Source organism: Anolis carolinensis, chromosome 3 (assembly GCF_035594765.1).
Source record: "Anolis carolinensis isolate JA03-04 chromosome 3, rAnoCar3.1.pri, whole genome shotgun sequence".
Classification (NCBI taxonomy): Eukaryota; Metazoa; Chordata; class Lepidosauria; order Squamata; family Dactyloidae; genus Anolis; species Anolis carolinensis.
The window spans coordinates 164,672,495-164,687,322 of record NC_085843.1 but is presented as its reverse complement, the minus strand read 5'-3'; the positions used below and the strand labels follow the sequence as shown (position 1 = coordinate 164,687,322).

At 41.7% G+C, this 14,828-nt stretch overlaps 1 protein-coding gene and 1 long non-coding RNA gene across 5 annotated transcripts in view; one reads left to right on the top strand and one right to left on the bottom strand.

Annotated features, from left to right (window-relative positions):
• The window catches only part of LOC103279476 (uncharacterized), a 31,267-nt gene extending 30,590 nt beyond the window's left edge, over window positions 1-677 (bottom strand). For both annotated transcript variants that reach the window (XR_010004456.1, XR_010004455.1), the window contains exon 1: window positions 246-677. This is a non-coding gene — a long non-coding RNA (uncharacterized LOC103279476). The remainder of the gene's footprint in view (window positions 1-245) is intronic.
• Window positions 678-856: 179 nt separating this feature from the next.
• LOC100564798 (solute carrier family 22 member 15-like) overlaps window positions 857-14,828 on the top strand; it is a 38,806-nt gene continuing 24,834 nt past the window's right edge. For all 3 annotated transcript variants that reach the window (XM_008114754.3, XM_016995072.2, XM_008114753.3), the window contains exons 1-3: window positions 857-995; window positions 8,209-8,355; window positions 13,501-13,633. In XM_008114754.3, the coding sequence (XP_008112961.2) occupies window positions 912-995; window positions 8,209-8,355; window positions 13,501-13,633 (364 nt within the window). In that variant the 5' untranslated portion in view covers window positions 857-911. The remainder of the gene's footprint in view (window positions 996-8,208; window positions 8,356-13,500; window positions 13,634-14,828) is intronic.

Here is a 14,828-nt window from a genome sequence, read left to right as displayed (position 1 = left end):
TACTGTGTATTGAACTACTTTTTTCTGTCAAATTTGTTTTATAACATGATGTTTTGGTGCTTAATTTGCAAAATCATAACCTAATTTAATGGCTTTTCCTTAATCTCTCCTTATTATCCAACATATTCGCTTATCCAAGGTTCTGCCGACCCGTTTAGCTTGGATAAATGAGACTCTACTGTATTATTCTTAGTAGTAGCAGTGGTAGTAAAATGGTGTCCTTTATATGAAACTAGCATACATACCCAGTGTTGCCTGCATGTTGGAGCGGCTGAACAACTCTCCAGACATGGCTCAACCAATCAGCTTCACGCATCTTTTTTTGCAGTTGATACACACATTAACTGATTTCTTACATACCTTAACACACTTCACCTAGCCCAGTGGTTCTCAATCTGTGGGCCCCCGATGTTTTGGCCTTCAACTCCCAGGGTAAACTGGCTGGGATTTCTGGTGTGGTAGGCCAAAACACCTGGGGGTCCACAAGTTGAGAGCCACTGACCTAGCCTCATGAACTATGGGGTTTTAGAGTTTGTTATAATTGTAACCAAGAGACTAGACTTCTTGGGGCTGTTTTTAGGACACATTTTCTATACTATTGCCACCTCCAACCCAACCTGACGTGTCCTACTTCTGAGTAACAACCTGTCAAGCTCAACCTCCAATGGCGCGTGGTGCGCATGCGCCGAGGAACTAAGCCACGCGTTCGGCCCTGAGGCGGGAAGGGGCGTGGCTTCGGGGGTTGAGTGGCAGCTGTCAAAACCCCGCCCCCGACAAGGCCGCGCCGGCGTTCCGTCAGCAGAGGCCGCTCTTCCGAACTGCCACGCTTCGTTCTCAACCGCCCCCTCCGAGGCCCCGCTGCGTAAACTCGGGTTAGTGGGGATGCTGCTGCGAAGAGGCCCGGCGGAACCATGGACCTCGACGAGGCTTTCGGGTTGGTGGGGGAGTTCGGCCCCAGCCAGAAGAGGCTCACCGCCTTTCTGGTGCTGCTGCAGGTGGGAGCAAAACTACGCGACCAGCAATCCCCCCCCCCCACTCCTTTCTCCAAATGGTTTGGCCCCTTCCACTTCTCCCTCACCCCCCCCCCCCCTCGCGCTTCCCTTTTCGCCGCTCGGTGGGTGGAGCCAACTTTCGCGCGGAAGTAGGCGGGGCCAAGTCTCTCTCCCGTTGCCTAGGCGACGTGGAAACTTGCTTGGCCTTTCCAGGGCCACGCTCACTCCTCCTCCCCCCCTCCTCCCAGAATCCCCTCTGCCTGGGGACGATGGGATTTGATAATCCAGCACTTGGAAAAAAAGGAAGGGATTTAGGGAGCCCTCTGCTTCTCTGCATGGAAGCTGGGATAGGACAGTATCAAAATGAATGTGGCAGGAGCAATGTCCAATTCTGGGCACTGCAATTGAAGGGAGATGTTGACTAAGCTGGAATGTGTCCAGAGGAGGGCGACTAAAATGATCAAAGGCCTGGAGAACAAGCCCTATGAGGAGCGGCTTAAAGAGCTGGGCATATTTAGCCTGCAGAAGAGAAGGCTGAGAGAGGACATGATAAGGGCCATGTATAAATATGTGAAGGGAAGTCATAGGGAGGAGGGAGCAAGCTTGTTTTCTGCTGCCCTGGAGACTAGGACAGGGAACAATGGCTTCATAATAATAATAATAATAATTTTATTTTTGTATGCCGCCTCCATCTCCCCAACGGGGACTCGGAGTGGCTCACACGGGGACAAGCCCAATACAATCATATAGTGTCGTAAAATCAACAGTTAAGACATCAAAGAATGCATTTAAAAACAAATTAAACAAGTCATGATTTAAAATAGACATAATTAAAATATTAAACAATCATCCAAGGCGTTAAAAGGTCCAATATAGGACAACAGCCTGGGCGACAGTCAAACTGATGAAGGGAGTGTCTATTACAGAATAGAACATACATCAAATAGACACAACAAGCAGGGAAGATAAATCTGAACAGAAATCAAACTCTAAAGTGACTGGGCAAGTTTCAATGTGTTTATGGGCCAGGTTCAACTTCAGAAAAAGATATTCTACCTGAATTTAGGAAAAGCTTCCTTACTGTGAGTGCTGTTCAGCAGTGGAACTCTCTGCCCCAGAGTCTGGTGGAGGCTCCTTCTTTGAAGGCTTTTAGCAGAGGCTGGATGGCCATCTGTCTGGGGTGCTTTGAATGCAATTTTCCTGCTTCTTGGCAGAGGGTTGGACTGGATGGCCCATGAGGTCTCTTCCAACTCTATGATTCTGTGACTGCATGGAGCACCATTGCCTTCCCACTGGATTGGTACCTATTGATCTACTCACATTTGCATGTTTTTGAACTACTAGGTTGGTAGAAGCTGGGGCAAACAGCAGAAGCTCACTCCACTCCCCGGATTCAAACCGCTGAATCAGCAGATCAGTGGTTTAACATCGGGGGCTCCCCGTAACTCTTTAAGTGACCTCAAACTACATTAATTCTACAATGTAAATGCATACCTGATTTACTTACTATTTTTTCCCATTTCAAACCATTCCCTCCTTTATAAGATCTAACTAACATATGGAGTGTTTTAGTGCCACGTCTTTGTTTTTCCCTCTGAGCTCATGCATTTCCTGAATAATGTGACTAGGGCTAGATCTAAACTGCTTTAAAATCCAGTATCAGATTTCAGATTATACAAGTCTACCCTGCCATGTAATCCAGTTCAGAAACTTGATTAAATGTCTTTTTAGCTTTCCTGTTAGTTTAGTGGAGTGCCTTTTCAACAGCAACCTACTAAGGCTCCATCTACACTGTAGAATTAATGCAGTTCTACACCACTTTGACTGCTATGGCTCAATGCTATGGAGTGGTGGGATCTGTAGTTTGTTGTGGCACCAGCACTCTTTGGCAGAAAAGGCTAAAGACCCAGGGGGAATAAAAACAGATCTCATGATGGTATTGCACTGAGCCATGGCAGTTGAAGAGATGTCAGACTCCATTTATTCTACAGTGTAAATGCACTCTAAGGCTCCTTCTACACTGCCATTAAAATCCAGATTATCTACTTTGAGCTGGATTATATGGCAGTGTAGACTCAAATAATCCAGTTCAAATCAGATAATCTGGATTTTATGTAGCAGATGGGCCTAAGTCTGGGCAGTCAAAAACATGAGCCTTCCCAAGATTAATAGGAAATCTCCAATTCCAAGTCCCATAAGCACTTTATTAGAACTAAGATTGTATATCACACTCTGCACTTGCCCTATAAGCCTTATACATTACCTGTCACATCAGCACTTTTAATCTTGTACCCATTACTCTGGCCCAGCCCAGTTTTATTGTGTTTTAGCGTATTGTTTACTGCTTGTTTTTTATACTGTTTTAATTGTTTTTAATTTGCCTTTTGTTTTGTATTGTTATATTGTGTGTTGAGGCCTTGGCCTTTGTAAGCCGCATCGAGTCCTTCGGGAGATGCTAGCGGGGTACAAATAAAGTTTAATAATAATAATAATAATAATAATAATAATAATGAGCCTGGTGTGTTTGTTTTGAAGAATGTTGATTAAAGAAGGGGACCCAAACCAGCACCATCCCGCATGCTGTTTGAAGTGAATGAGTATTCAAGAAGTGAGATTGGTACAACTGAGCTGAGTGGCAGTAAGAGGACAGAGGAAACTAGTTCTTGCAATATGATATGGTCTAAGGTTGCCGGAGTGGAAACTGGAGAGGGCTCCTGTATAATTCATGGTTGTGTGGAAGAGGGGATTACTCCAGCAGTTGCTTGTTACTGGTTGTGTGACACCTGCTGAAATTTCCTCTTCACAACCAGTGATGTCACTAGAAATAGTGTCACCCCATGGACTTTCTCCTGCACCAGATCATCCCAGAAAATTTGACAAAATCTCTTACTATATAAAAAAACCCAGTAGCTGTAGAAATAGTAGAGTGCGCTTACAGTGCATGTAGATGGAACAACAGGATTCAGGGTGTCATTGTAATTCCTTCCTTTGCTCGGGCAAAACAGACACTCATGTCATGCAGGAAGAGAAAGAGGAGCCGTCCCTGTGTGCCTCTGCAGTATCACTTGCCCTGCGGATCTAGCTCACACATGGCACACAGATACATACCGTGTTTCCCCGAAAATAAGACAGTGTCTTATATTAATTTTTGCTCCCAAAGGTGCGCTAGGTCTTATTTTCAGGGGATGTCTTAGTTTTCCATGAAGAAGAATTCACATTTATTGTTGAACAAAAAAAAAGAACATTTATTATATTCTGTACAGTAGTTGTCATCACAAACCAGCATAACCAGACAAACTACGAATCCTATCAAGAATTTCTTGTTACTACCATTATTTCCATGTACAACACTCTATAATACGTACATTTACCAATCCTGCATGCTGTGGTGTTCTGTTCGGCGGGCATGCTTCCAAACACAAACTTCGCTAGGTCTTACTTTCAGGGAAGGCCTTATATTTAGCAATTCAGCAAAACCTCTACTAGGTCTTATTTTCTGGGGATGTCTTATTTTAGGGGAAACAGGGTAGGAAGCAGAAAAGGGAGACAAATCTACAGGGAAGCACATGGGGCATGCTCCTGCTCTTCTTAGAATCATACAATCATAGAATAATAGAGTTCGAAGAGACCACATGTGCCATCTAGTCCAACCCCCTGCCACGCAGGAAAAGCAAAAGCAGAGTACCTCTGGCAGATGGCCATCCAGCGTCTGTTTAAAAGCCTTCAAAGAAGGAGCCTCCACTACACTCCAAGGCAGAGAGTGCCACTGCTGAACACCTCTTACAGTCAGGAAGTTTTTCCTTATGTTCAGGTAGAATCTTCTTTCCTGTAATATAAACCCATTGCTTCTGGTCCTAGTACTTAGGGCAGCAGAAAACAAGCTTGCTCCCTTTTCCTTATGACATCCTTTCACATATTTATACATGACTATCACATCTCGTCTCAACCTTTCTTTCTGCAGGCTAAACATACCCAGATGTTTAATAAGCTTCTCATAGGGCATGGTCTTCAGACTTTTGATTATTTTAGATGCTCTCCACTGCACACCTTCCAGCTTGTCAATATTTCTTTTAAATTGTGGTGCCCAGAATGGGACACAGTTATCCAGGTGAGGTCTAAACAAAGCTGAATAGAGAGGCACCATGACATCCCTCAATCTAGACACTATACTCCTTTTGCTGCAGCCCCAAATCCCATTGCTTTTTTTAGCTCCTGCATCACACTGTTGGTTTATGTTCAACTTGTTGTTCATGAAGACTCCAAGATCTTTTTCACATGGACTGTTGTTGAGCCAGGCATCGCCCATTTTGTATATAGTATGTGCATGTGCATGCTGCAACAGCTAAAAGGTGGGTTGGGGTTGAGGTCAGGCAAGTTCTGTAGTGTGGCTTGATGGAATTTTATAGCATGTTTTCCTGGCCAGAATCTGATAACAGTTAAATCTACAGGGGCCTTGGATTGACAACCTTAGCGTTGACTAGTACAGTCTGCCCTTCACAGGTTAGGGGCGTAGTAAAACTGAGCCCCGGTGGCGAAGTGCGTTAAAACACTGAGGTGGAGACCGAAAGGTCCCAGGTTCAATCCCCGGGAGCGGCGGGAGCGGCCGCTGTTAGCTCCAGCTCCTGCCAACCCAGCAGTTTGAAAACATGCCAATGTGAGTAGATCAATAGGTAGCGCTCCGGCGGGAAGGTAATGGCGCTCCATGCAGTCATGCCGGCCACATGACCTTGGAGGTGTCTATGGACAACGCCGGCTCTTCGGCTTAGAAATGGAGATGAGCACTAACCCCCAGAGTCAGACATGACCGGACTTAACGTCAGGGGAAAACCTTTACCTTAAAAATGAAAAACCACAAATAAAGAAACTGCTATTTTTTTAACCTGAGATAGCACCTTTCTAGGAAATGTCTTCCAACATGACTCCATGGTTGAATTCTGCTGGGAGATGACCATAGAATCACGCTGGAGGACACAGAGATTTCTTGAAAGAACAATTAAATCAAATTCATAAATAAATCAAATCCACAAAAGTTAAAACTGAAAATGTGGAGGAACAACTGTATTTCTGAAAAGGTTAGAGAATCAAAACAGAAAAGGTAAAGCGCCTCAACAAAGCCAATTGCAGAAAGATGAAGGTAGTATGAAGGTTCTCAAGCTGTGGCCATATGCCTTGGTTTATGAATCCATTGATTAATATCTGTAGGCAGTCAGTGAAACAAGTACATATAAGCATAGCGTCCTCCTTGTATCTGATGAGACAGTTTGTCCTTTTAGCATAGAATGGGTTGTTCCAAATGCTGGCTGGACTCAAGAAGAAGCTTGTATGTTATCTGCTAGCTGATCTTTTTCTACTGGGGATATCAGGATTTAAACATTTGACCTTGTGCGTGCAGATCATGTACTCTGCCATTGAGCTCTTAGTCTTCAGGAAGCTGGAACAGCTGGATGGTACGGTGGTATTCTTGTCAAAACTGTACTGTTATGAGTCAGACTATAGTAATATATACTTGTTCTTCACCCTCTGATTGAAAGGGTTTGTATGCTCATAATCCTTCTGATCCGATTCTCCTCTCCACCTCTCCAGAACCATATTAAGAAGTCAAACATGCTTCAGTAATGTGTGGAATTTCTTTTACAGTAGGAACAGTTTGGCCTCATTGAGCAGATGATACTAAAATAATTCTATTGATGCACCTGCGCACACTCACAATACAAAACAGGAAAAAAGCAAGAATCATATACTGTTGCAGAAAAATTAAAAGTCCAGATATAAAAATGTACTTTCAAAAGACATTGCTCCTCCAGTGCGGTATTAAAGTTGTGATCCTAAAAGATGCAATGCAGATAGTTCCTTTAGTTCTCTGGAGGGGAGGCAGCATAAATTGGCATTATAGGAAGATACTACAATGCTTATGAAATATGGCACAGCAGAGTGAGCTGCTTACAGAACAGCCACATCAGTGGGTGGCTTGTGCTGATGTATCAGGATCTGAACAGGATGTCTTTATAGGCCATTGTATTTTTGTTGTTTTTCTAATTTTTGCCATAGGTTGTGTGTACATAGTTTAGAGTTTCAGAAAATAAATACCAATACCATTCCTGCCAGCTGTTTTGAACTCGAAATCGAGCAAAGTAAATCTCAACCAAATAATATTTCTGATTTTCCTTTCTTGAAAATAATATTGCTTAAATGTTAACAATGTTTGCACACATGTCTTGGTCAGTAGATATGTGCTGAATTATTCTCTGTATGTTACTATTTTGAGTGTCACTGTTCCTGAAGGCCTCAAACATTTATTTTGGGAGAAATTGCTATGTGTGTGGCAGTCACACTGTAACTACAGCAGTGGTGTCATGTCTTTGAAATACTGTGGTCTGCTATTTCCATCTTTGGGGCCTTATTTGAAAGATTGTTCATGAATGTACCCCAGTTGCTATGCTTTATTTATTAATGTATTGAAAGCCTGTTATAACTGGAAGTAGAACAGATAAGTATCTGGCACTGATTTAGCAACATTTGAATAGGATAAATAAAGTATTGTATCATAGAATATATGATAAAGGATAGAGCTAGAGAAGATTTTAAAAATGTCTGGGCTAAACCTTTTCTTTGTCAAATCTTCCTATAACTAAACAGCTTGAACGAAGTTGGGACTTAGTTCCAAGATGTGGCCTTGCTCTCATCTCCTGAAACAACGCCTGTGAAATATTGAAAAATATCGATTGTTATCATGGGCAGTGTGTTTGTGAAGAAAATGATTGTATCTCCAGGAATTGCACTTCGTCTCCATGTCTTCTGTGGAGCACAATATTACTCAACTACTGCAGCATTCATACTAGCTATAGTGGGTCCAACAAATACTGAGTGAAGCCCAGCCTTACCCTCAGTAGCACAGGACAAAGGACAGCTGGGATGGGAACTCTTAAAATCTCCAGATGTTCAAGGTTGCAGTTCAAACATAAACTTCCTACCGTTGAGCATACTTCCCTGAGAACGGAAGTCCAGTCTTGTGGGAGACTCAAGGTTTCCCATCTCAGAGGTAAAGAGGAATATCTGGTCCCTTCTCCCCCTGCTACCGGTAATTATAATGGCCGAGTATCTCCTGCTTTCAATCTGGGTTGTGTTTTTTGGGCACATGAAGGTTTGACAGTGTTGGCATCCGTCAGGTATATTTATTTGATTATTCATCCTAAATTAACTTTGTTTTACTTTAAAGGTGTTTGTGGCCTTCCAGTCTATGCTTATTGTACTAGTGGGAGCTATGCCAGAATATCATCTTGACCAAGAAGTGATTTCAACTAGTACAGAAGCTCTTGCAAAACACGTCAGGTTTGCCAGTAACTTCACATCCATAGCAACAGAGGCAAGTACATGTTGTTGCTATTAGTTTTAACATTTGTCTGCATTTTAGATTTCTTCTCTCTTCCATATGGCTTCAATGTAGGAAGCTGTGTTATAAAATCTTGGAAGAAGTGCTTACCTTGGACTGGTTTCCATTTACAGTTTTCCTTTAAATATGGTTGTGGATTTGCTGATGAAGGAAAAGTAATTTGAAATGTTACTTTGACCCCTTTCTTATCTAAAAGCATAGCTCACTATTCTAGCTTTCCTCCCATTTTTTAAAGATCATGTTCAGTTCAGATTCTAAACACTACTTTCAGTGAAATGTTTAAAATGGTTTGTTAGGTTTGTAAGGTTTAAAATTCAACACGGTGTGATTTATACTCTTTAATACTGAAAGCATTGTCTTAGTGCCATGAATGTAAAATATATTCATGTAGTATGTATGCCAGATTCCATTTTTAAAACATTCTTAATCTGAATTCTCACTCTTTAAACTTGTTCTGCTCACAATGTGTCACTTGGAAAAAAACGGTATTAATATGCGGCAGTTGCATGCACTGGGGAGTTTGGTGTGGGGTGAGCTAATGGATATGTCTTGAACCTTTGAAACATGATGCTGCTTTACCTTGAATCCTTTCAAGGTATCTGCATTTTCTACACCCAGCATTTTGTGGCATCAAAAGGTGGCATCAAAAGAGACACCCATACAACTGACATCTTCCTAACAGCATTGCACCTATGGTGCTAGTGTTTAAATTCAATTGAAAGCAGATGGGAGTGTGGATTGCTTTTTGCTTTCTTGACTGTGATTCTCTGTAGTTACCAGTGTAATTTCTTCATGGTTTTTTTTTTAGGCAGAGTGTACACTCTACATTATATTCTGGGGAACAAAATATGGCAGGAGTGAGAAGTTTGTTGGTGATTTATAGTGTAATGAAATGTTTGCTTCTACAGATGTATATGTGGAATGTTTATGGTTATATGGAATATTGCACCTCTGTGCTTTGCTGAAGTCTCTGCTGAAAAAACATCATAAAACGTTGTGCACATGACACACTGATAGCTATACATGCATTATTCACAAGCTAGATGATATTAGACATGTCAAAGTTTTAGCTATGTCCTTATTTGGGAACTTCTTAATGGCCTAAAGGTATCATGAGCTCCAAAAACATAAAAAAGGGCATTCATTTCCTTGCAGTATGTTTTCCTGAGCTCAGATTTTATTTTGAAAAACCAGTATGATGAAACATGTCAAACTGATCGTACTTTTACTCCCCAGCTTGTGATTTTGTTTGGGGTGGGGTTTTTGTGTTTGGGTTGGGGAAAATATCAGGAAAATGTTCAATAATGCATACTGTTCCATTATATGGACTCAATAATGGATCAAGGTTCCAACTAACCTCATTTGAATTTATTCCAATTTATCAGCTGAAAAAATGTCCACACATTAAAATATGGGAGATTGAATTAGTCAAAGGAGCCACAACCCTGAGTTTGCAAGATCTGAACAATGTTGTTGATGATAGAAGCTCCTGGAGATATCTCATTCATGGGGTTACTGTAAATTGATGCCAACTGAATGAAAATGGACCACAGCAATGACACTACTCCTCTCCTTCCCGTTGAAATTAATAGTAGTAAATCAGCTGGAAAGAAATATAAATCAAATTGTTTTTGCTAAAGTTTTAATCTCAACAGCAATGAAACACAGGGGGAACATTTGCCAACTTTTGATATAAATCATGTATGCGAAGATGTATAAAATGCTGATTTGTCCATAGCATTGTTTTTTTCTATCATCCCTTAGCTCTGCATTTTATCCATCTGTGTTTACATTTATTACAAGCGTAGTTCCTGTCGCTTATTCCCTTTTTTGCACTACCCAATTTAGATTACCACTCTATTGTATTGCTTTGTCTGCTAATGTTTCTACTGCTGCTCACTAACCCACATAGCAAAGACTTCATTGGTGGCTCTAAATCTGTAGCTTCCTAGAATTACATTGAAAATGAGGGACAGCTGTTTAAACAAGTAGCTGTTATGAATTCAGCGTGGTATTTTGCTTGTTACCATAGAAACCAATGTGAGATTACAGTTCTTACCTACGCAAAACTCTAAAATGTATTCCAACCAAGGAACACCCTGATGAGCTGAGACAGATGTGTGAATCTGCTTCCCCCTGGAGGTTACTTTTGACTATGGCAGGTCATCAATGTTTTATTTTTCCCACCTACCTTTTTTATTCAATTCTAGGATAGTCTAGTTCCACACATAACAAGACGTTTTGCATTTTTGTTGCTCTTGTGCAGGATTTTATTAGCATAACAAAAGTATAAAGCATGGTTCCAGCAGAGAAAGGCATTGGTTTTGGGGGTGCTGCAATGGATTAATAGCATTTCAATGCATGTCAATGTGGAAATTTGCTTTGACATACAAACTTTTGTAGTAATCCGGATGGCCACAAAATGAATTAAAATCATATGTCAAGGTATCACTGTATTGTAATGCCCTCTACGTGGGACTGCCTTTGAAAAGGGATTCAGTTGGTCTAAAGAGCAGCAGCCAGGCTATTAACTGGGGATGGGTAGCAGGAGCACATAATTCCTCTTTTCCCACAGCTTCATTGGCTGTCAACTCGTTTCCAGGTTTTGACCTATAAAGTCCTATATAGCTTGATTCCAGGTTATTTGATGGGCCACATCTTTCTTTATTAGCTTGTTTGAATATTAAGATTGCCTGGAGAAGGCTTTCTCTCTGTCCCACCACTCTCTCAAGTGTGTTTCGTTGGAACAAGGGAGACGGCCTTTTTTGGTGGCTTCTCCAAGACTCTGGAACTCCTTCCTAAGAGAGACTAGGATGCTCCCATCCCTGCTGGCCTTTTGCAGGCAGGTGAAAATTATCTCTGCCACTAACCATTTATACAGTGATGAGAGATGAGCTGATAAGGATGGCATGAGTGCGATTCTGGAGTGGGTGTGTAATTTTTAAATGTATGTTAATATTTTTGTTTAATTACACAAAGGGCTTAAGTGTTTTTCAATTTTATAGTCACACTAGCTGTGGCCGGCCACGCGTTGCTGTGGCGTATGGGAATTCTTTGGAATAACAGTGAATAGCTTTGTAGCCTGAAAGCCTGGCAATTTTCTTATGTGAATCCTTGTTTGGTGAGGTGGAATAGAAAGGAATAGGCTTGCTGCTTGGAAGGTTAGGTAGTTGCGTTTTAGGGGAATGTTTTTTTGGGGTGGTAGAATTGTAATGAATAGCCTCGGTGGTTCAAAGCCTGGGTGCTTGCTACCTAGGGGAAATCTTTGGTTGGTCAGCTTCAGAGTAGTATCACTGTTTCAAAGCCTGGTTGCTTTTTACGAAGGTTAATCTTTTATTGGTGTGGTTGAATTGCACTGAATATCCTTGCAGCTCCAATGTCTGGCTGTATTTATTATTTTGTATTTTATATATATATTACAAAATATAGAAAGCATGGCAATAAGAATAAGAATAGTAGAAGTTCCCTCCCATGGTAGCCCCCCTCCCGAAGAAAGCCCCTCCTGTAATTCCTCGTCCTGTTTTTCGTTGTTTCCCAACCTTGTTTTCTATTGTCGGGTCTTTCCTTGCCTTTGTTTATATTTTGTTTGGACGGGGGAGGGGGAAAGGAGTGTGATCCCCCCTTCCCTTCCCTCCTCCCTCTCGGGAAGCCCATTCCCCTTCCCTCTTCCTCCCCTTCGTCCTTCTTTTCCTCTTCTTCCTTCGCCCCTATGGGGTGGCCGAAGGGGGAGCGGTAATTCTTCCAAAGGAAGAGAGAGAGCAGGAGGAGGAGGAGACCCTTGCTTACCTTTTGCTTTCCCTTTTCTGGCCCTGGAAGGGAAGGCCGGAAAGCCCATGGACACTGGTATGGCCCTGGGAGTTGGAAAGCTGTGGAGGGGGCGGGGCCAGGAGGTCCGGCGGTGGAGGGACAATAGGGAGGCCCATGGGTGCAGGAAGGTGTGGGCCCCGATGTCCTGGAGGAGACCGGGTGCAGCCTGAATGGGCAGAAGGAAGGGGCCGGGGCCTGCCCAGAGGAAAAGGCCAGGAGGCATCTGGTAAGGGTTCACAGAGAAGGAGGGGGGACCTGAGAGAGGGAGCGAGCTGATCCTGGGCAGCCATGCTGTCCCGAAAAATACTTTGAGTTCTGTGTGCATGCGTACATTGCCTGTTGTGGGTTTTGGCCTTTTTTTGGTGTTGTGATTGTGTTTTTTGTGTGATTGTGTTGTATCTTACTGGAGGCAGGGATGGTGGATTGTGTTGCCAATTTTAGAGTTTGGGGGGTGTTGGATTTTGTTGTTTTGTGAGTCGCCGTGATGCCAAAATCCTTTTATATATATAGATTTAATGCATTCATATTGTTTTGATTTGCAGTGTGTCATATTTCTTACCTGCCTTGAGTCCCCATATTGGGAGAAAGGCGGGATAAAAATAAAATACATTTATAAATACATATATTAATGTTAACAATATACTAACTTTACAGAGAAATCCATGGTGAGGTGAATAAGATCAATACGTTTATTTGATAGTTAGGTACATCACACATTTGTTAATAGCTACTCATCATAGATTTTGGCTGTCCCTTATAGCTACTTTGAAAAACTTGGCAACATTACATCACATAGCATGGCATGACATAACAAGAACATTGCAGCCAAGCAGTAGGAAACCACAATATGCTAACATGCCATCTTTAAACTTCATGTCTTCCTAAAAGCTGTGTTATATTCAATAACGTGGTTAGGAGTGAAATAAGACATCATAGTGGCAAAAATGCAGATTGCTGCTTATTGCGTACTTCCTCAAGTGTTTTCAAATGGGTTGTTTATGCAATAAGATATGTACACTGCCCATATCTTTCTCCCCCCCCCCCCCCAGTAAAAAAACAAACCCTTGTCTGACTTAGCAGGCATTTTCCTTTTAGCAGTTGGAGGAGCAGCATCTGTAAAACAGCCTAGATTCACTGCTTGGCAGGAATGTCTTCTTCACTCTGGGGGTGACAATGCCTTGATTCTGACATCATAATGCCCTCCCTTAGCCTGCTGTACAGATTCTTTGATATAATTTAGAAAGACACCTAAATCCTTACTGGTTTGTTATTATCTTTTAACTGACAAGGACACCTTTGTGTTTTCAACAGTGGTATTTAATCAGACATGAAGCTTATAAGGTGAGCCTGGCATCATCTTTGTACTTCGCTGGGTTGCTTATTGGAAATATAATGTTTGGTCCATTATCGGATAAATTAGGCAGGAAGCCTGTGTACCTTACAGGTAAGTTGATAAGGGGAAATGGTCTCTGGCAATGCTTTGCCACATTTCCATTTTGGCTGTTCATGTTAAGTCTTCCTGTTGTTTTAGTTACAGCAGTTGATTAATGGTTATTCTTTAAGATATGTGTTCAAACATTTTAAATATAAATGATTAAACTTTAGAATTTGACAATTTCTCAACAAATTTTTGAAATGGCAAAAATATACATGGTCAAGATAATATTTTAAATCATCATGCTTCCTTATAGCAGTAAAATGTTATACAGTGTTCCCTCACTTATCGCGGCGGTTATGTTCCAGGACCACCCACAATAAGTGAATGTGTTGAGGAGAGAAAACCACAGACCACTTAGTACAATGCAGTCTGTATTTTATTTTAGCAATTACAATATATAGTACACTGGCAGAGAAGAAGAATGGAAGCTAACTAACCCTTTTTTATTTCCAACCCTTTCCTACCCTCCACCCCTCTCCCTTTATTTCTCCCTTTCCCCCCCTTCCAAAACCCTTTGCACTCCACAAAACCCTGCAAAACAGCGAAAATACCGCAATAAATGTGTACATTAATATTAATTGAAAATCCGCAAAACAGCGAGGGAGCGAAAAGTGAACCGCGAAATAGCGAGGGAACACTGTGATAGATACAATTCAGCATGCAGGTTTTCCTTTTTAAAGCTCTAGATGGTTTGGATTCATGTGATCTGAACAACCAATTCCACCAATGTGAACTTACAACAGCATAAAGCTTAGTATCAGAAAGTCCCACACCTTTGACGGCCCCCCCCATTTATTTATTTATTTATTTATTTATGGCATTTATATCCCACCCTTCTCATCCCGAAGGGGACTCAGGGCGGCTTACAAGTTATATGTATAATTATATATTATAAGTTATATGTACAATAAATATATATTTGTGGCCTTATCACTGGTCCCAGAGGAAATCCAGGACAAAGGATTCTCTGCCATTCTCCAGGCAGGGAACTCTTCGCCATCTGAATTTGATGTTGGACTTCATGACTAGTTAGAGAAGAGAAGACTTGTTTATTCTGATCTGTATTTGGTACTTTTAGAACTTTAGCAGCTGTAGTAGCTCAGACCATTTGTCTCTTAATGCAGAGAAGTGATCTATCACCAATCTACTAAACAGATATTTAACATTCAGCCCAGTTGAACCCAGTGGAGACTAAATTCTG